The sequence below is a fragment of the Ursus americanus genome, chromosome 20 (genome assembly GCF_024610735.1).
Source record: "Ursus americanus isolate L20-20 chromosome 20, mUrsAme1.1.p, whole genome shotgun sequence".
Taxonomy (NCBI): Eukaryota; Metazoa; Chordata; class Mammalia; order Carnivora; family Ursidae; genus Ursus; species Ursus americanus.
The window spans coordinates 53,664,884-53,688,434 of NC_142146.1; the positions used below are offsets into that span (position 1 = coordinate 53,664,884).

At 35.2% G+C, this 23,551-nt stretch overlaps 1 protein-coding gene across 2 annotated transcripts in view; it reads right to left on the reverse strand.

The window, feature by feature from the left end:
- The window catches only part of IFT80 (intraflagellar transport 80), a 116,773-nt gene that overhangs the window by 76,740 nt on the left and 16,482 nt on the right, over positions 1 to 23,551 (reverse strand). For both annotated transcript variants that reach the window (XM_087870318.1, XM_087870319.1), the window contains 4 exons: positions 22,886 to 23,105; positions 13,919 to 14,029; positions 12,360 to 12,428; positions 2,858 to 2,967 (listed from right to left, as the gene is read on the reverse strand). In XM_087870318.1, coding sequence (XP_087726444.1) covers positions 2,858 to 2,967; positions 12,360 to 12,428; positions 13,919 to 14,029; positions 22,886 to 23,105 — 510 coding nt within the window. The remainder of the gene's footprint in view (positions 1 to 2,857; positions 2,968 to 12,359; positions 12,429 to 13,918; positions 14,030 to 22,885; positions 23,106 to 23,551) is intronic.

The window sequence follows — 23,551 nt, forward strand, 5'->3', positions numbered from 1 at the left end:
TCTTAATGTACACAGAGTAAAATATTAAATTAGGGTCAAACAAGATCTAAGAATAAGCAATAATTCATAGCTTGCTTTATTCAAGATATATTAAAATATGTACTCTCAAAAACAAATGTTTTGATAATATACTTTAAAAAGCATTAATTCACACAATTTACTGCCAAATTAATACAATGTCCTGAAATAAACTGCAAGGATAAAAATAACAATACATAGACACAGATATGAGTATATATAGATACACATACACAGAGATTCTCAAGAGTGTCATTTTTTTTTTAAGATTTTATTTATTTATTTGACAGAGAGACAGCGAGAGAGGGAACACAAGCAAGGGGAATGGGAGAGGGAGAAGCAGGCTCCCCGCCAAGCAGGGAGCCCGATGTGGGGCTTGATCCCAGGACCCTGGGATCATGACCTGAGCCGAAGGCAGACACTTAACGACTCACCCAGGCGCCCCAAGAGTTTCATTTTAAAGCTACAAAAATAAATTTTGCATATTCAAAAGTTAGGAACAAAATATGATTTAAACTTTCTGTATACTATGATTTAGGATTATCAGTTTATATATTACACATATTTATATACTACACATAAGGCATAGACAATGTTAATTTTTCAATTAACTGGGCATTTTGTGAAATTCCTTTGAACAACAAGAGGGCAGGAACTATGTTCTGTTTCACTCTGAGTTATCTCACATGTGGCATAGTATCTGGCATATAGTATGTATGCACTACATTTTCACTGAATGAATAAATAAACAAAAGTCTCCTCACTATAAAACCAAGTTCTGGGTCTCTAGAAAAGTCCCTAAAGCTTTTGAGGGAAATCAGGTATATACTTTTGAACTGTATTCTACAAGCAAGGATTGTGTCTCCTTTTGTGCACAATTCAAATTTGAATATGTTTTTATGCCCAAGGAAAACTGCCTCAGCTTTAGTTTACCAAAAAGAAGAAAAAAAAATTGCATTAAGTTACTAATTATACTTTAACTCCTCTTCCACTCTAGCTGAATTTTGGCAATGAATACTTTTCTTTCCCTCCACTAAGTGCTGGCCCAAAGATTCTACTAAACCACTGAACTATAATTTACCAATGGTAATATATAGTATCTTTCTGAGTTTCATTTATATAAGCCTAATTACAGGTATCTTGATAAATCACGTAACTATAAACCAAAAGATTCCTCTTGCCTATTTTTGCTGTATAATTTTAAAGCAGATTTTTAGAGTTTAAGTAGTATGGAAGGACTTTAACTAAAGGCAGGCAGAACTAGTCCTCTTTCACAGCTTCCTCTATTTGCCCAAATTCTTTACCTTAGCTGCTTAAGGGCAAGCAAGGACTTGTATCTTTTTTTTTTTTTTTTTTAAGATTTTATTTATTTATTCGACAGAGATAGAGACAGACAGCGAGAAAGGAACACAAGCAGGGGGAGTGGGAGAGGAAGAAGCAGGCTCATAGCAGAGGAGCCTGACGTGGGGCTCGATCCCATAACGCCAGGATCACGCCCCGAGCCGAAGGCAGACGCTTAACCGCTGTGCCACCCAGACGCCCCAAGGACTTGTATCTTCTATTTCTTGTTTGTACCATAGTTCTTAGCAGAGTATTCTGCATGCAGTAAAAACCAAAATTCATGATGACTTTATGAAATATATATAGCTAAATCTACATTGAAGTTAAAATTATGGAAACTCAATGTCATTTCTATTTCCTTACTTCCCAAAATCTATACCTACTCAACTGTTAAATCTGATGCTTTTCTTAAAACACTTTTATACCCATTGCAGCTGCTCAATTTCCAGCACCAAATCCCTTACTCAGGATCCAGTCATTCTACATCTTTTCTCCAGCCTCCTTGGCTCTAACTTATTAGGGGCTGACTAAAAGGTAGAGATGACATAATAACTCACACAGTTAACATCCATAGTAACAACTACTCTATATTGAGTGCTTACTGTATGCACTCAATGTGCTTATTGTATAGACTGTCACATGCACTTTGCAATTTAACTCATTTAATCCTCACGACAGTCCTATAAGTAGGTATTAGCATCACAACTAAGAGGTGAGAAAGCTGAGAATCAAAGATTATTTTTTAACTTGCCTAAAGTTACATTTAGGTAAATGAGTGAACATCTGAAATCAGGTGATTAAGTCTGAAGCCTGTATTTTTATTATCCACACTACACTGCGTCATTATCAAAATATGAAGAAAATGATTCTGCCTTTTAACACTGAAATCAAACATTGAAATCTGAATAGGCCTAAAGGATTTCCATTAATTTGTCCTACTCTGACCTGTCTTAACTGCCACCATTGTTTTGTTTCTATATATTTTGTAAAATTATATACACCTAACTTGTTCTAAACATTTACTGACAAGCCCTCCACTCTAAAAATACTAAAAGAATGCTAAGGTTTTAGAGAAAGCTTAAGTGTATTGAATAAATGATGTTGAAGAGAAGGAGGATGCTAGTTATAACGATAAGAAACACAGTCTAAACAAGCTTTTAAAGTTTTAGGATTTTGTCCTGTTTCATCTCAAATCTATACATGTGAGGCTGACTCTGCTAAATTTAAAGATGCCTATCATGCCAAATCATGTGACAATTCAGTAACTCAAAACACATTTATGATTCACTGGTATAATGTAAGTTGGAATAATGAGGAAGTGAACCTTGTTAGAAACATAACCAGATATCCCCTATTCTGTAATAAAGGCTAATAAAAACACACACTTAAAAGCCTCAGACAGAAAGACCACCCAGAAGAAAGGGACTCCTGAGAAAGTGACCTCTCACTTAGCAGTCCAACAGATCCTGATAACAGTTTGCAAATGCCTGAGAAGTACCTGTAAAACTTTAGCATTTGGTTGAAGAGGTTTAATGATCAGCTGCTTGCCTGCTGTGTAAAGAACCTTTTCTGAATCAGGGCCCCACGCTACTGAATATACTGGTGTTCCTGTAAAAAGGAAAAGAAAAAAAAAAACAAACAAGAGATTTTCATTATTATGCCTTATAATAAGAGAGATAGTTAAGAGGATCAAAAAAGCAATGTGGGGTGTCATTTCATTTCCTTCTTATTCAACGGCCCTTTCAAATTGGAGCATAACTTGATATTGAAACAGACTGAGTTAATATTAACCATTGAAATCTACTGTAAGCAACTGAAAAACTGTTTTTAACTAATTTTGATCTTGCTGAAAAGGTATGATGGGAGTTTTTAGGAATTAAGTATAGTGCGCTATTGAAATATAGAACATAAAATAAATATACTTCATTATTTTAAGATATAAAGTATCATGACATCAATGCTTAAACTGATTCAATACATAAGTTGACTTAAATTTTCCATACAACAATATACATGGTGTATTTACCTTATTGATTAATTCCCATTCCTGAGGCTACTACAGGAAAGAGACCTACCACTCAGCTGCTGCTTAAGCAGTACTCTAATGGACAGAAATCACCCTGCCCCAAAATGATATATCTCTCCTATCTATGAGTTTACAAATGGCAAATTAAATATCAGATTAGGGAAAGTTTTTTTATCTATCAAGTGTGGCTTTGGCCTGAAAGCTAGGCTAAGAAGAGTTCAGATATCCCATAATCAGGATGAAGTTGACTTACACTTTCAGGAGAAAAGTACATGTTTGACTTACATACCATTCTTTAAATTTCATACTGTTTTCAATTTCTTAGGTTAGGAATTTAGAGAAGGTATTTTTTAACTCAATGACTTTCTACATTATTTAATATCTTCTAGAAGGCTATACTTTATTTGAACTGAGTTTTTAAAAAATGAATATCATACCTATAGAAAGCATTAAATAATCTGTATTCCACTGTCTGACCCAGTTGCCATCCATTAGGAAAGTGAATCAAGTATACAATTAATCTATGAAATATTAATCCATTTATATTTCTAAAGCCACTTTCAAAAATTGTCTAGAACTCCTCAGACTACTGTAGCAGTTGACCTTCTGTGAATGAATAAGAGATTCTTAGTAAAATGAAATCTGGATCTGAGGATTTATGTATACGTAATCAATAAGATTAAATTGTTCATTTAAATGGAAAACCCAACTGATGTTAATCAACAGGGAGTAATCAGTAATCAAAAGGGAGTAAATTTCAGTAAGATAAAGGCCTGTGTTCAAGTGGCACCCTACTTCTTTCATGCCATTTTCTTCCCAATCAGGATATAATTCGGTTGTGAGCAAGTCTCAGTGGTTTAAGGGATTTAGAAAGTCTATTTTACAACAGACCTAGTGCAAAAAAAACCCTGAAGCATGCCTTTCATGATTCAGGTTAGGTATTATATTGGGTCTAAATATGCTATTCAGTCAATGACATCTAGGGTTATTCTGCATCAGAGGAACCCACAAATGGCCAACCTCATTCAGAAGGCACTTCTTCTGTACTTGGTAAGTACATTCTCTTGGAATATTCTCAGGAAGTAGCCAGCAGCTGACCTGGATTTCACAAGTAAATCGCCAAATAGAATTCAATTCTAATAAACTCCCCAGAAAATGTAAATAAAAATTTCAGATATTTCAAATGTGGTTCTTGATGAGTACTGGAAGGGAACAGAAGCTGAATGCTTATTGGATAGGGTGGTAGAGTTATATATAGGTACCTTCTTTATTTCCATTATTATAGTTGCAATTATTGTGCAAAAAAGTAAATTAATATATTTTAATTAAAGACTATCAAATCATCATGAATACAATCAGTAAAATTACACTTTCCTGGGGTGTACACTAAACGATGACAAACATCTACCCCCAAGGAAATAATTCAGTAAATACGACTCCCATTGAGTTATACAGGATGTGACTCTAGCCCTTTAGTTGTGGTAAAAGGCACAGTTGGGGTATAGGATGAGGAGCTAGGGACGCTTTTGTCCTCTTTAACATTGAATTTGTGGCCTCATTAAGTCAGCTGTGTCACCATTTCCTTGCTTCTAAACCTTATAAATCTTCAGAATACTTATCTTCCCTGTTGGGACTTGGGAGTTTATTCATTTCCTGATTATAAAATATTTTTTAAACAATAATAATGTTTAAAAAAACAGATATAAGAAATTTGAGTATAAAACAAAATAAGATTATAGAGGAAAAGTTAAGCAATTCCTTTGCTATAACATGTGGCTTTTAACCACATTTGTTTAATTAAAAAACAAATATGGGGTGTGAGAGATAAGATTAATAGCTAAATCTCATTAGTTCAATCTTCCTAACCACTAATCTTTAAAATGGATATAACATCAAGAACAAAGAGCAGTTTTCATTATATTCATCTCTCATATTTATAATGAAATGTTAAGTGTGAAACTACTGTATATATCAATGTTTTCTTTTCCAAAAGGAGATATACTATACAACTTCCAATTTTGGTAGTTCTGATGAACATCATTATTGAAAGTGGAAAAATTAGCTTCATAAAGAAAATAAGGACTTTTATTATGATGAAATCCATCCCACTTGCATTTCTGTAATGCAAACAAAACTGTAATATTTAAAATATTTTTTTTAAAGAAACATGCTTATTAAAGCATTGAATTACTCTCAGTGCTACACTTCACTTCGCGAAGTCAGTACGAAAATAACAACTACAGCCTTCAGGTTAAATAAGTTTTCAACAAAAAGTTTAGCAAATTATGTAAGGTTATTAATTCCAACATTAACCAAAAAAATGGACAAAAAACAAAAGGAGTTTCATAATAATTAATTTCTTGTTTTTTATATTGGGAATTTTTATTTATGTTCCATTTCAGTTAAGACACTCAAAAATATCTTGTTTTTCTGACTTTGTACACTAAGATCACGTGACCTTTTTGACATTTTTTAAGAAACCACATGCACCTGGGGTTGTGTTAAATGTCAGACCCTTATCTCTCTGTAAAACAAATTATCTAAATTCTTTCAACCTGTTGAAGGCATTTTAAACCACAGAAGAGGAGACAAAAATGTATCTCAATTGTTTTAAGGAAGTACATGGTCAAATATACCATGTTTTTCACACTCATACTAAAAAGTAGCCCCTAAAAATGTTTTTGCATGTTTTTAAGAATGCTTTTGAAACAAACTCTTCACTATTACACTGAAGTATTAGCTATCTTTGCCTTGAATGCAATATAGGTCTGCACTGGGTGAATGTAAGTAAAGTACTTAGAGCACAGTGTGATACTCTATAAGCACTGTACAGTACCTGCTACCACTAGAAATTACTTTGTAATGCAATAAGCAACCAGTTGTTTATTGTGTTGTTCATGATAGTAGGAACTCAATTTTTTTTGGTTGCCAAATCATCAAGAATTAAAAAGCCAAGAACTATTTCCCCTTCATTCTATTCGTAGGGACATATATTAACAGTAAGCAATCAGGTAGATTGCAAAAATCTACACAAAAAAAGCAACTTTTCAGTTACATATGTCACTGGGTTAGTAAAGAGAAAAAGCGTAAATGAATGCATTTGTATCTTTAGTTTCTATCCTAGCCACTTCTCTCTTGGGGATCGCAACCTCCCCTATAGCTTCACCTTTTACCTTTCTTTTTTTTTTTTTTTTTTTTAAGAAATTAGGGTTTTTTGTTTTTTTAAAGATTTTATTTGTTTATTTGACAGGGAGAGAGACAGCCAGAGAGAGAGGGAACACAAGCAGGGGGAGTGGGAGAGGAAGAAGCAGGCTCCCAGCGGAGGAGCCTGATGTGGGGCTCGATCCCATAACGCCGGGATCACGCCCTGAGCCGAAGGCAGACGCTTAACGACTGAGCCACGCAGGCGCCCCTCACCTTTTACCTTTCTATAACTGATTCTCACATTAATATTTCAGCCTTTACCTCTGAGTGCTAACACGGTATTTCCACTTGCACCAAAGACTTCAAACTCTACACATTCAAAACTATCATTCCTCTACACATATTCTTCTCTCCGAATTCTTCACCTCTTACAGGATATCATTCCTGTCAGCCACTAAGAACTAGTCAGTTTTTTTCAACCATCATCACTGTCTCTGTTCAAGCTTCAATGCATACTAGCATAGAACATTCCAATAATCTCCTTACTGGTCACCCCCATTTTTTTCATTTTTTTGTTATTATTATTTTTAATTTTTTTGTGTAGCTGACACACAATGTTACATTAGTTTCAGGGGTACAACACAGTAATTCAATTTCTCTATACTTTATGCTATGTTCACCACAAGTGTAGCTGCCATCTGCCATCATACAACACTATTACAATATCATTGACTATATTCCTTATGCTGTGCTTTGTATTCCTGTGACTTATTCATTCCATAACTGGAAGCCTATATTTCCCACTCCCCTTAAACCATTTTGCCCATTCCTGTACCCCCTTCCCTCTAGCAACCATCAGTTTGTTCTGTATAAGTCAGATTCTGCTTTTTGTTAATTCATTTGTTTTGTTTTTAGATTCCACATATGAGTGAAATCATATGGTATCTGTCTTTCTCTGTCTGACTTACTTCACTTAACATGATACCCTTGGGCTCCATCCATGTTGTCTCAAGTGAGATAACCTCATCCTTTTTATGGCTGCATAATATTCCATTGTACATATATACCACATTTTCTTTATCCATTCATCTATCGATGGACGCTTAGATTGCTTCTATATCTTGACTATTGTAAATAACGCTGCAGTAAACATGTATATACCTTTCTGAATTAGTGTTCTTATTTTCTTTGGGTAAATACCCAGTAGTAGAATTACTGGATCATACGATATTTCTGTTTTTAAGAGGAACCTCCATACTATTTTCCACACTGGCTATACTAACTTAGAGTCCCACCATCAGTGCATGAGGATTCCCTGTTCTCCACATCTTCATCAACACTTGTTTTTTGTCTTTTTCATTTTAGCCATTCTGACAGGTTTAAGATGATATCCCATTGTGGTTTTAAATTGCATTTCCCTGATGGTCTGTGATGTTGAGATCTTTTCATGTGTCTGCTGCTGGCCACCCCATGTAATCTCTATTTCTTCTAATTTATCCTACATATTACTGCTAAGTTTATGTTCCCAAGAGATAGTCTTTATCTCTTATTATTCTGCTTATTTTTTTAAGGTTTGGTATGCTCATAGAATAAAATCAAAACCACTTCCTTTAGTAACAGCACCATCAATGTCTTGGTCCCTCTGGATATACAGCCTCATACAGCCTACCCTCTGGCCCAAGGGTCTGATTTCCATGCCGTACGCTGTACTGCCTCTATGCCTTTGATCACTAACTTCCTCCACAGCTCCACTCCATTGCCAACAAGTCCATTTTCTTCCCTAATTTCTTTATCCTTCAAAGCTCAATCAAAAGATAGTCCAAGTGCACCTGGGTGGCTCAGTCAGTTGAGCGTCTGACTCTTGGTTTTGGCTCAGGTCATGATGTCAGGGTTGTGAGATCGAGCCCCACATCAGGCTCTGCACTGGGCATAGAGTTTGCTTAAGATTCATTCTCTACGTCTCCCTCTGCCCTTCCCTGCAACCCCCTCTAAAAAAAAAAAAAAAAAATTTAGACATTCCAATAGTTGCCAGGAAGACTCTCTGATACTTTTTTCCCCCCAAAGCGATAATCTCTGCTTTCCTGTCCTCTCACAGCACCTTATAATAACAAAAACATCCTGGCTATGTTAGAGTTATTTATATTTCCAGTTCACCTCCTTTACTAAATTCATTATAGACAGGTTGCATTTTTGTCATTCCATTTTTCCATTTGAATATAATGTGGGGGAAATGTCCTCAGAGGTTTACTCTACTCCAGAGTATTACTCTACTCCAATTTTAGCCTATCATTAAAATACACAATGTAACACAATTTAGCCTATAATTAAAATACACAATGCTTAATTATAATTATCCCTGGCCCATACACTATTTTTCTCTAATAAGGAAAAACAACTCCTCATAGGTACCAGTAAGAATTGTTTTTAAACTAAGTCAAATTAAAAAAAAAAAAAAAACAACCAACTTGGGATTAATGCTTTTTCTGTATTAGAGGAGAAAGTGATGGCCATGATTTTTTCTATCTATATATCTGTCTCCAAACATTAAGAAATGAATTAAGGGAGTGCCTGTGTGGCTCAGTCTGTTAAGTGTCCAACTCTTGGTTTCAGCTCAGGTCATGATCTCATGGGTTGTGAGACTGAGTCCTATGACAGGCTCCACGCTCAGTGGAGAGTCTGCTTGAAGATTCTCTCCCTCTGCCCCTCCCCCTACTCATGTGAATGTGCTCGCTCTCTCTCTCTCTAAAATAAATACATAAATCTTTAAAAATAAATAAATGAATAAAATATGTATTTCTAAAAAAAGGAAATGAATTCAGGAATTTTTCTATTCATCAAAAATAAATGTAATTAATATAAACATGTAGTAAAAATCGCAAGGATGCTTTCAACATTGCTTACTGAATTCCAAGTTTTACAATAATTCAGGCTTATGTTATTTCATTTTTGTGCCAAAACTTACAGTTTTTCCCCTAAAAGACGCAGAAGTCCCCTACCCCACCTATTGTGGCCTCCTTATTTGAGCCTTTAGCATCCAGCTCTCAGTAGTTCATAATCACCCTCAAAAGTTGTAGTCTCTAATAAATCAAATAAACCTTATAAATAACCAGAGATTTTTCCTTCAGGGTTAATAGCATTATAACTTAATTTTTCCAATGATTTTTCCTAGAGATAAAACAGGAAAAGTCTATGCCTTATTAGGAAAGTGTGGGTGGCCCAAACAATCAAAAACCTAAAAATCAGATGCATAGTTCTATGGTAAATCTGTAATTCTTAATCTAAAGATATCTGATTACCTTGAAATACCAATAGGTTAACTAAAATAAAATCTATATAATTTAATTTTGCTCATTAATCTCATACTTAATATAAACCCTGAGAGAGGAAAATAAATAAGATTCAAATGAGATAAAAATGATCAGCCCTTTCACAGTTATTTGATGTTAAGAAAATTACAGCTATTTGGAATGTCAATGGAAAATATGATTACATGATGCGATGAAGACATAATAAAATTACCTATATTATGACCAATCAATATTTTAGCTTTCTAAGAGAACTTATTTACCTATCTATTTAGAAGGAAAAAAAAAAAAGTACCACCCATACCTCTCTAAATAAACATACACAAATACTAACTCAAAATGGATTGTAGACAAAAATGTTATCACTGAAACTACAAAACTCTTAGAAGAAAATATAGGTCTAAATCTTCATGACTTTGGATTAGGCAATGGTTTCTTAGATATGATACCCAAAGCGAAGCAATCAGAGAAAAAAAACGTATAAACTGATTTCATCAACATTTTTGTGCTTCAAACATTAACCTCAGGAGATAACCACTACCAGGTATTTATGGTTACCTAGATAAACACTACCTAGTATTTATGGTTACCTTTTCTAAAATTTGGTCAATGTGTAGCTAAAGAAATGTAACTATTTTAACACCATCCTAAGAGTAAACATGACTTAAAAAATGAAATCTGGGGGCACCTGGGTGGCTCAGCCGGTTAAACGTCTGCCTTCAGCTCGGGTCGTGATCCCAGGGTCCTGGGATCAAGCCCCGTATCAGGCTCCCTGCTCTGTGGGGAGCCTGCTTCTCCCTCTTTCTCTGCCTGCTGTTCCCCCTACTTGTGTTCTCTCACTCTCTCTTAAAATAAATAAATAAAATCTTTAAAAAAAATTTCTTAAAAATGAAATCTGGAAATTTTTGCACGTCAGTTACCAGAGATGCTTCACAATGTAACTTTATCATATAATTCTCAAGAATAGTCTGCTACTGGGGCGCCTGGGTGGCTCAGTCGTTAAGAGTCTGCCTTCGGCTCAGGGCATGGTCCCAGCGTTCTGGGATCGAGCCCCACATCGGGTTCCCTACTCCACTGGGAAGCCTGCTTCTTCCTCTCCCACTCCTCCTGCTTGTGTTCCCTCTCTCACTGGCTGTCTCTCTCTCTCTGTCAAATAAATAAATATATAAATAAAAATCTTAAAAAAAAAAAAAGAATGGTCTGCTACCTTTGAAGATCAACTGATACATGCTCAGTTCAACATGAAACTGCTTTACTATTACTAGATAAAATCTAATCAGGAAAATAAAACTGCTATACACACACAAAAAAATCATATGTAATCTAAATCCCAACAGGAATGACCACTGAATTGACTTTATGGGCACTTCTTTCCAATTAACATGGAAAACTGAGATGCTACTCTAAGCGTTGCAGTTTACCAAGTTTTGGACCATCAGGGTATCTGCTCCCCTCCATTAGTATAGATATCAAATGTAAAATACAATTTAGAAAGGGTGATAATATTATGAGGCTATTAGGACTTTTAAGTAAGGAGTTACTCTTAATGTTTCTATTACTATTATTTACTTAACTAGATACCCAATCCTATTCCAGATAGTATATGCTCATAAGGATTCAGAATTTTTTTTTTAAAGATTTTATTTATGGGACAGAGAGAGACACAGAGAGAGAGGGAACACCAGCAGGGGGAGTGGGAGTGGGAGAAGCAGACTCCCCACTGAGCAGGGAGCCTGATGCAGGGCTCGATCCCAGGACCCTGGGATCATGACGTGAGCCAAAGGCAGACGCTTAACGACTGAGCCACCTAGGCGCCCCCAGAATTATTTTTAAAAGAATCATCAGCCTTTAACTGCATTTATATAGACTCACTAAAGAAGAAAAAGTCCTTGAGTGTTTCTTATATTTCTTGGCTCAAAAAATACAGTTACCATGGCCTATCAGGCAACATGGAAAGTAAGAGGAAAGCGTATAAATAGAAATAAGAGATTTCAGGGTGCCTGGGTGCCTCAGTTGGTTAAGCATCCAACTCTTGATTTCAGCTCAGGTCATGATCTCTGGGACGTGAGATCAAGTCCTGCATTGGGCTCCCCATTCAGTGCAGTCTGCTTGGGATCTTCTCCCTCTCCCTCTCAGCGATGCCCCTCCACTCATGTGCGTTCTCTCTCTCACATAAATAAATAAACAAAATCTTTTTAAAAAAAATAAGAGATTTCAGGCTTTGAACCTTATCTAAATCAGTCTTAAGAACTATAACAGTTCTTGGGGCGCCTGGGTGGCACAGCGGTTGGGCGTCTGCCTTCAGCTCAGGGCGTGATCCGGGCATTGTGGGATCAAGCCCCACATCAGGCTCTTCCGCTATGAGACTGCTTCTTCCTCTCCCACTCCCCCTGCTTGTGCTCCCTCTCTCGCTGGCTGTCTCTATCTCTGTCGAATAAATAAATAAAATCTTTTAAAAAAAAAAAAGAACTATAACAGTTCTTAAAGGGAAATGTTAAGATATCTTAATTGATTAATATATGTACCTTGCTGAGCTAGAGTTGATCTCAGCATCCCAGTCTTTGACCAGATTTTTATTTGTCCGTCTTCTCCAACTATGAAGAGAAAAAATAATTGATATTTTTATCTATAGGAAATAAATTTAAACATTAAATTTGCATATAAAAATCAGTATATCTATGTTAATACATATTTAAAATTCAGACACAGTTTACTCATTAAACGACAGTGCTTCATAACTGTAAAATTTAACTGAAATTACTTTGAAAAAATTTTGTCAGAGTAGGCTAACTTCCATGCCAAAAATTTTTATATTTTCCTTTAATCTTAGAAGACTTATGAGTATATTATTCAAATAATGCTTTCATTTTCACTAAAATCTCCATCCGAGAATTCTAAGAAATGTGCTTTCAGTGCAGTAAGAGTTGCAGACAAATACCAGTGAGTTGGGGACTGAATGGAGTGAAGTAGTAGACTTTTCTTTTGAACAGCTTGCCTAAAAGAAGAAAGAAAGAATTCTCTAGAGAGAATCATTTGTTAAAGGCGGGATTTTTATTTCATTCTTCTCAATTTCAAGATGGATGACATCTAAATTCATTTATATGCTGAAAAAGAAACAACTGGAAAAGGACAAGTTGAAAAAATAGGCAGGAGAGGAGACAACTCACTGAAAAAAGTCCTAAAGAAAGGGATAGGTTGGTGGTTTGATTACATATCCGTAATCTTTGTTACTCCTCCTTTTGATAGGTGGAGCTTAATTTCTCTCTCCTTTGGGCTATAGTGACTTGCTTCTAATAGAATACACTAGAAATGATGGAGTATGACTTCCAAGGGTGGGTCATAAAATATATTGTAGCTACCATCTTTCTCTCTCTTGGATCACTCCCTTATGAAGCATACTATTTGGTTGTTACAACAGTCAAGCAGCCCTATGGAGAAGCCCATGTGGTGAGGAACTAAGGTCTCCTGCCAATAGTCAGAGAGGAACTAAGACCTCTTGCCAAGAGCATATGAGTGAGCCATCTTGGAAGCAGAACCTCCAGCCTCAATCAAGCCTTCACATGACAGCAACCCTATCCAACATCTTGAGTCTGAGACAGAACCCCCCAGCTAAATTAAGTTGTTCCCTGTCCCATAGAAACTATGAGATAATACATGTTTATTATCTTAAGCCATTACCTTTTGGGATAATTTGTTAGACAACATTAGATAACTAATACCATAGATGAAGATGAGAATGCTTATGAGAATAGGGCAGGAGATGGGAGAGTGATGGAACAGGGGTAAATGTCAGTTAAATAAGACTATTTTTAATTTCAAAATTTTAAAGAATTACAACTTTTATTTACTCCATAATTGACCATTTCAAAAGCCTTGACAGAACATTCTCTGTAAGTCATATATGAAAACTAATAATTAATATGACATTCTGAATTATAACATCATCTAGCAGCCTAGTTCAATACTATGCCAATTATTTGCTATTGGACAATGAAAGACACTATTACTAAAGAAAATATTCTGATTCTGTGAAATTTTTTCTTTAAAAATTTCATTTAAAATGTCATTTTTGCAGACAACTTACCTGTAACTAATGCTGTTCCTTCATAATTCCATCTTCCTGCAAGAACTGCTCCACAGTGAGCTTCTACACTTTTTTCCACTCTTCCTAACTTAGAAATCAGATGAAATTTACCTAAAAGAAATTATACTTGAGAAATCTATTTGAATTTACTCAATCAACAAATATCTGTTGAACAGGTACCTACTACTAGACTAGTTAACATAGTGCTAGGCACTGGAGACATAAGGACAAATAATATTCCTACTCAAATAATTGTTCCTACTGTCAAGGGAAAAACAAATCTATTGGAAAATAGGCACAAAAACAAAATTATAAAGTCTTGAAACAAGTGGTGTAATAGAAGTAAGTGTATGATGCTATGATAGATCAGAGGGACAATAAAACTCCACTGGGATATGGTCAAAGGGGGCCAAGAGAAATGTCAAGAAAGCTTTTTAATTAAGCACAGTTTTGTGGTCTTATTTTTTTTTTTTTCTTTTTGCAGGCTATAGAAAAGCTGGAAAGTATAGAAGACAGGAACCAGGGCAGTTAAATGGTGTTAAAAAATAAACTGAAGCAGGGGCACTGGTATGACTCAGTCTGTTAAGTATCCGACTCTTAATTTCAGCTCAGGTCATGATCTCAGGGTTGTAAGATCAAGCCCTGCATCGGACTCCATGCACAGCATGGAGCCTCTTAAGATTCTCCCTCTCTGCCCCTCCTCCCTGCCTCTTTAAAAAAAAAAAAAAAATTCTCTCCTTCCCTCTGCCCCTCCCCTCTTCTCTCCCTCTCTAAAAATAAAAAATAAAAACATAAACTGTGGCCTAACAAAAATTTTAAGAGTTTATTTGAGCAAAAATCTTCCAAATGGGCAGCACTAAACCAAAAGTGGTAGAGTGTTTCACCAATAGGAGCTGAGGAAGAGATTTTTATAGCGAAGAGGGGGAAGCAAAGTAAGGAAATCATTGATTGGTTATAGCCTAGTTGGCTGTTTATGATTGGTTGTCCTTAGGTTTCAATTTCAAAACTTTGAGGTGTTTACAGACTTCAGATTTTCATTTGCTCACGCTGGCCAAAGGCATTAGGGCCACCTCTGTTTAATGGCCTTGTTGTTTAATTAATTTAACAATTGATAATTCCAAATTTTAAAATAATTGCCTCATACGATTTTACACTGTGCCAAGCACTAGGTAGACAAAAAAGGAGCAGGCTACTTGATTGCTGTTCTCAAAAATTTCATACATATATAGTTAAAAAGCACAGCTTTTTAAACTTACAACTTTAAAGGACCTAAGCAAACTAAGAGATGTCACGGGGACAAATCAACTGTGCTGAGAATAAGTGCTATAGAAGGCTGAGCTGTGTGGCTCAGTTAAGCACCTCGACTAGGGTCATGATGGCAGGGTTTTATTTATTTGAGCGAAGGAGAATGCGAGAGAGAAGAGAGAGAGAGAGAGCGCACCCGACAGGGGAGAAGGGAGAGGGTCAGAGGGAGAAGCAGACTCCCTGCTCAGCAGGGACCCTGGTGTAGGACTCAATCCGGGGACTCCAGGATCATGACCTGAGCCAAAAGCAGTCGCTTAACCGAGCCACCCAAGTGCCCGAATAAAATCTTTAAAAAAACAAGAAAGAGAAAGAAAGAAAGAAAGAAAGAAAGAAAGAAAGAAAGAAAGAAAAGAAAGCAAGCTGAGAAATCATGAAATAATGTGGGTTTGAATAATCATGAAATCTAGTAATATATAGCTCATAATAATTATTTTAATTAAGTACAGTAAAATTAGAAACTTCCCCCAAATCTATCTATCTATCTATCTATCTATCTATCTATCTATCTATCTATCTATCCATCCATCCAACTATCTATCTATTTTGTAGTAAAAAAGTCATGTGGCTAATCAAATTTTGACTCAGAGAATTTACTTTGCTTGAATTGACTTTTAAGGCTTTTCAAGACTGTCTTAATATCAACAATTCATTAAAAGTTTTTCTAGGTCAGGGACACCTGGGTGGCTCAGTTGGTTAACCATCTGATCAAGCCCCCACCCAGCTCCCTGCTCAGTGGCGGGGAGTATGCTTCTTCCTCTGCCTCTCCCTGCTTGTGCTCTCGCTCTCTAAAAAATGAGTAATATCTTAAAATGTACGTCAGATGCTTGAGATGGCTTTAAAACATTTCTCTGGAAAACTCTAATACAGATGGCTTTGAAACATTTAACACCTAGCACCCTGTGGTTATTTCTCTAACCATCTACCCATTCTTATCGAAAAGTCATTCCCTCTTTTTTACACAGTGCACATTATTTGCAGCTCTGCTACAGCATTTTTTATTGGGCTGTGATCTGTCTCAGGTCAGGGAACCATGTCTTAGTCATATTTTTATTTGTAATAGTGCTTTTACATAATAAGCATTTATTAAATTTGACCAACTCAGTAACCATCTCCTAACCAAAAAAAAAAAAAAGACTACACTGACATTCTTTTTTTTCTTATTCTATCTAATAGCTTTCTTTTATCATCATTCATTTTCTAGGCCCTCTACAATAAACTACCCTTTTCCTTCATCTAACTACCCACTAGCAGCAACCACTTTTCCTCATACCTTCCTTTTAACTTTGTATTTATCGCTGGGTCATTTTTGAATGTAATAAGATTACTTTGAATTCAACTGTTGTTATTCTCTTCATGAAGCTAACTTGAAATTAACTGGGATATACTTTTTTTTAATGCATTGCTTTACAGAGAAAATGCAAGGGGGAAAAGAATCTCAAAGAGGAAATTGTAAAGATGACATACAGTAAGTGGAAAGCTAATCCTGTGGCCATTGTTTACTTTATCGAGGTCTGTTCTCACTAAATGTTAGCAATTGCCTAACACAGAATATCCACATAATAAACAACTGTTGCATATAATGAATGAATCCATCACCAAAGAGATTAACCAAATAACTCTTAAATGAAGGACCCAGAAATTTCCTTCAAATCTATTCCATATTTGAGAAATTTTATGTATTTAGATCATTGATATTTCTTATCCTAAAATACCAATACTGATTTTCTGGCAAGTGCTAAAATTATTCTTGCTTCCTATAACCTCACAGAAGACATATACTGGGACAACTAACGTCAGCTCTTTGCTTAGATTTGGCACTCAATAAATCTTTGGCCTTTGTATTTTGTCTGATAACAGATTATATGAATAGCACACCTAGAATAAGCCATAAATATAAAATTATATATGTCAAATATTTTTATTTTTTTATTTAAAAAAAATTCTTTTAAGTAGGCTCCACACCCAATGTGGGGCTTGAAACCAGGACCCTGAGATCAAGAGTCACAAGCTCTACCGACTGAGCCAGCCAGGTGTCCCCATATATCAAATATTTTTAAGCCCATAATTATCCATTCAACTATTTTGTTTCTTCTCTCCAAATTTTCTATAATCTTTTAGAAATGCAAGATCCAAACTAGAGATCAATTTACTTCTAATTATTTACCAGGGATGGGGTAGCGAAGAGAATATAATCAATATGGTTATATTACTGTATTAATTTACTGAACAAAAAAGTGGATTTGGATAACAAACATGGATATTTACATCCTAAGGTGGAAAATTACCTTTTGTTCATTAAAGAAGAGAAACTTTTTAAAAAGAGGGAAATGTTAAAAAAGAGAAAAAGAACAGAGGAAACATTAAAATTATATAAAACATATTTCTTAAAGTTAGAAATGCCTTAGGAAATGTCCATGGAAACATGAAAGGGCCTGGAATAGGGTGTTAGGAAAAAGGACACATGAGCACTTTTGCAGAATGCTTAATAGCAGAAATGATTTGGCAGATGGTTGCAAAAAGCCAGAGATCTATAACCAACCACCAACTTATGATAACAGAAATGAACACACAAATTCTTTTTAAGATAGGATTTTTAAATGGACATACTAATAAAAAAAATAAGGGAATTATTTTAAGATATCTAATACAATGTATTTTAAAAATCATCTTTCAATAAATATAATTTAAGGAGTATTTAACAGCTTTACAAAAGATTTTATACCAGAATTCTCCTAATGCATTTTACATAATTCAATTATTTTATAAATGTAAATCTTTTAATACATTGTCAAACATCTCTTCTAAAAAGTAGTATAGAGCTGCATGAAATATTCATAAAGAAGTAGTAATGTTGGAGAGAATTATTGGTAAGACAAAGCACTTGGCAAAAGTCTGCCTTATGTATTCAAGGACCTGCCACCAAATCCCAGGGATCTCTTTTGGAATGTTACCATTACACAGAAGAGGGAAGGGGGTATGATGAAGGAACACTGGAAGAGTCAGAAGAACAAACTCAAAAACTGTAACCCTTCTCTGCCAACGTTGGGGGAGAAAAATCAAGAGGAGAAAGTTGGTGGCAACTAGAAAAGAGAAACTCCTGAGCAGTAAATTAAATTTTGAAGAAAAATTTTTTTTAAGAATTGGGTTAACATCATACAAAATGAAAAAGTCCTAGAGGTCTGCTGTACAATACTGTGCTTACAGTTAACAATACCACACTGTATATTTAAAAACTTGTTAATAGGGTAGATCTCATGTTATGTATTTTTTTTTAACCAGAATAGTATTTTTTTAAGTATTGGGTTAACAAATAATATAGCTCTGATATATAAAATGACCTCAAGTATTTATCTGACAGAAAACCCCTTCACCACCTCCCATTGACAACTACTTTCTTCTTCCTTGAACATTTCTTTTTCATTTCTGGGTGCTCTTTTCTATCTTATCCTTCCATTCCTTTTCTTTGTTCTATCATACTTTTCCCTCTCTTCCACAAGTTCCCAGATATTCCTCATCCTAGCTTAGAAGAAAATACTCAACCACTGTGCTTTGGTTCTCACTTCTTCCCACATCTAGCTGTGGCATGTAATGTTATTTGTTTTATTCTACAGTAAACCTAAAAATAAAATTAAACATCATAATTTCTCAAGAGTCATAATATATTTATACTTATATATTTACATAAATCTTACAAATTTATCTTTTAAATTACATTTTTACATTAAAAATTTTTCCCTCACAGAAAGTGTTTTCTCTACAACCAATCTGAAATAGAGACCCAAGCAATTATTCTTTAGTTGAGTGTAATTAAGTGATCTTAATTCAGAGAAACACTCAGACAACAGAAATCATCCAGACTAATTATATTTATTGTCCATATTCACCAGATAAAAGTCAATTCTTATATCCATTGAGTTTAAAAAGGAAAATGCAAAGAAAATATATGGTATGTCACCTTCTGTGTAATACAAAAGGTGAAATGAGAAAAAAAAGTAATCAAAGTTAACATGAATCTGTTTACTTTTGCCAAAAGAAACACAGGAAGGATAAACCAGAACCAAAGAGATTGTTTACCTACAGGGAGCTAACAGCAACAAGATGTATGGGATTGGACGGGTAGGAGTAATGACATTGCTCTAAGTATGCTTTTTAATATAGTTTTGTCTTTGTGGAACCATCCCTGTTAATGTTTTACAAGTTCAAAAAATATTCATATCAACAAGGATGGGGGAGAATGGAAACCTTAAGTAGAAAACAAACATAAATAATACATTTAACTGTATTCTAAGTGAATAACGTTAACAGTTATGGAAGGGGGATATACAAGTAACTTCTGAAGACAGGACTTTGACCTAGATATTCAGTATAAAGATAAAAAAAAATACTAAACTTTAGTTTTTTGCAGTAGTATAGATTAGTCATTCTGAAACAACCTACTGTATATTGTAGAATTGAGCAAGTGAGTAAATATATTAGAATAATGGGAGCCAGGCTCCCTCACTGTTTCCAAGTGTGGAAAAAAGACTGGAATTACCCCTGTAATGTTGAATTGATGGCATCAGGATGAACTCATGACTTTTAGTATGGAAAGGAAGAACGAAGAAGAGGAAGAAAGGAAAGGGAAGGAAATAAAATGGAGGGAAGAAGGGCAGCAGAAAAAGAAAAAGAAATAGCTGTAGATATATATGGGTTTTTTTTTTTTTTAAGATTTTATTTATTTATTTGATAGAGAGAGAGATAGCCAGCGAGAAAGGGAACACAAGCAGGGGGAGTGGGAGAGGAAGGAGCAGGCTCCCAGTGGAAGAGCCTGATGTGGGGCTTGATCCCAGAACGCCGGGATCACACCCTGAGCCGAACGCAGATGCTTAACAACTGAGCCACCCAGAAGCCCCTGTATGGTTTTTTTTTTTTTTTAAGATTTTATTCATTTATTCGACAGAGATAGAGACAGCCAGTGAGAGAGGGAACACAAGCAGGGGGAGTGGGAGAGGAAGAAGCAGGCTCATAGCGGAGGAGCCTGACGTGGGGCTCGATCCCATAACGCCAGGATCACGCCCTGAGCCGAAAGCAGACGCTTAACCGCTGTGCCACCCAGGCACCCCCCCTGTATGTTTTTTAATATACATTATATTCCTATATCTTAGCTCTCTGGAAGGATCTTGAAGCAAACACACCTCACTGAAATGAGCTTTGCTAACACTCTCATCTTGTTTTTAAAATACCAGAAAGTACCAAGAAAAGAGCAGGTCTCCTTGGAGAAATGGATGATTTGGGGGGCTGGGATTGGGAAAGCACAAGATAAGCCTGATACATCTTGTGCCAGCAAAGAAGTGCTCAAAAAATGATGAGGAAACATAACCCCACCCCCCCAAAAAAATTCGTTGGAGCTGGCTTGATGGGGCTCCATTGGCAAAATCTGGGACAATTTTCACAACAAAATCAAAAAATTATAGAAATAAAATAATCTATGAGTCTCATCTGACATAAGTAAACAAATAAATGGGTAGGAGAGGGGAGGCTCTTCTTTGCAGCAGAATAAAAATTCAATTCAAATTCAATTCAAAAGCAGAATACCAACTAATCAATATGAAAAGAATTATGGAATTTAAAAAAAAATCACCGTTTGGCAACCATCTGAGTAATAAATGATTCAGCTGAGTATCAACAATAGATGCTAAAATAGTGGACGGAAGTTTAAGGAGGAAGAGAATATTTTTACATAGTCTGAAAGTATCCGTTCACAAATTATTTATTAAAAGGTAAAAATAGTAACTTCACAGTGGATTACCTTAGTGAATACAACCTTTCAAAGTAATCAAAGTTAACATCACCAATAATGGGTCAAACCAGCATCATGAATCTCAATCTGAAGCCCTAATTATTGCTGCTAAAAATGTACACACCGAATCTAATTATGAGGAAATATCGGACAAACACAAATTGAGGGACATTCTATAAAGAAAAAACAGATCTGTATTATTCAAAACTGTCAAGATCATAAAAGAAAGACTAAGGAGACTCTAGATTAAAGGAGGTTAGAAAGATAAGACAAAAGCAATGTGTTATTCTGTACCAGAAAAAAAACAAATTTCTATAAAAGATGTTATTAGGACAATTGTTAAAATTTGAATATGAACTGTATATTCAATTTAACATCAATATTAAATTTCCTGATTTTGATTATTTGTGATTTGTGATTTCCTGATTTGATGGTTATATAACAGAAAATCCTCATTCTTGGGAAATGCACTGAAGTATTTATGGTAAAAGTGGCATGTCGCACGTCTATAACTTACCCTTAAAGAGGGGGAAAAAAGTGTGTGTGTGTGTGTGTGTGTGTGTGTGTGTGGTGAAGTGGGGGAGAGGGAGGGAGAGAGCCGATGATAAAGTATATGGGATAAAATGTTAAGAGGAAGTGAATTTGGATAAAAGATATGCAGGAGTTATTTCTATAATTCTTACAACCTTTCTGCAAATGTGAAATTATATCAAAATTGAAAGTTTTTTTTAGAAAGTCAACCCTTCATTTTATCATCTGAGGTAAGCCAAATTCCACCTGTGGTTCAGAGTTAATCTTCTAAGTCCAACTACTTTTACACAACATCTCATTTAATCAAGATTCGGAAAAATAAGGTTAAAAAAAACTATCTTAAGTTCTGTCTGTAAAAGAAGTGAAATCTGATTTGATACTTTGCCATGACATCCCTTTTCCTGTTCTGGTTACAAAAACTCTCTTCTCTTTCTCTTTCCTTTTCCATGGTGGCCTGAGGCCTGCTGTATTCAGTCCATCAGTGTCCCATCTCTTGACTAAAGCGATTCTTTCATTGGCACATGACCCAAGCTCACCCAGGACCCTCTCTGCAACTTGTCTGCAAGAGATACTGAGGAGGAAGCACTCTCTCTGCTGACATTTCTTTTCTAGGATGAGCCTTGGGCTACCGGCTGCCATCGTGCTCACCTTGCGGGGAGAGCCCATCTAAGAGACAGTGAGAACAGGGGCCTAAACGCAGCTATGCTTGAAGATCTACCCCTGGAGTTAGGTGAACCAAAAAACTCCATCTAGGCATAAGTTAGTCAAGTAAGTTTCCATTACTTTTGATGAATGTATTTTTAATTGATATGGTAGGTAAAGTGTAATACAGACAAAAACAGTTCAAGTTATTTCACTGAAAATAAAAACATTCCTTCAAAAAGTAGAAAAATCAAGCTATAGTCAAATTAAATAAATCTCCAACTCTGTTGAGTGGAAATTAACAAGTACTAGAAAATAAAGACAATATTTAATAGCTTACTAAATGTTGCATTATGCCCATATTTTTGGTGTGTCCATATTTTTTTAGTGTGGTTATGTTATAAAGTTAAATTTGAAGAAATTAGCAACCAAAACCAGTAACAGCTTAACAACTATTTTCTGTGAGATCACAGAAAAAGTAAAGCTGAAAGCTCAGATCAAATACCATGATATGCCAGCTTCACTTTCTCCCATGACAATAGTTTTATAGCCTATACCCACTTAATGACTATGAAGAATATGGATTAAATGTGTAGGTAGAGGTATGGAGATCTACAAATACCAGCTCTGTAAAACAACTAAAAGCATAAGTCACACTAATATGTCTTTTAAATACAAAGATGAGCAGACAACATTTATTAAAAACTTACCATCAGAACTTGTGAGGACAAAGCTTTCTGCTTGAGTTTGTTTCTTTATGCCCAAACTTTTCGGAAACCAGTGAAGATCTATTGGGTAAATATCATCAGGAAGCTTTACTATTTGACTTGTTTCACTGGTTAACAAGTTCCACTTCACTATCTGGTGATCATCACTACATGAATACAGTTCTTCAGCAGTAGTCCAGCCCACACAGCTTACTAATTCTTGATGTGTCACCATGTTAAGGAAGGAGACATAAAACACACAAAAACCTTAAATCTTAACAAATAAAATAATTTGTAGATGCAGATTATAAGAAAAAGATAAAATAGGGTCACATGTCTCAAGCTTCTAAATACACTTTGCATTTCATGACTTTCATATTTTTTCCATATAAAGGAAAACAAGCATCTATCAAGACAGTTGTAAGAGTGGAAAACAAGAAATCCACATGCCAAAAGAGGAAAAAAATAACGATCTGACAACATGAAAATGTTTCAATTGTGTTACAAAAGATTCCATAAATAAGGCCAAAAGACACAAAAAGACATCTAACAGATCAAAAGGTATGAACGGATATACACTAAACTGTTGGAGGACAGGTGAGAAGAAAAGTGAACTATAATTTTTAAATCTACATAGATCTATATCATAATAGAATAAATATGTATTAT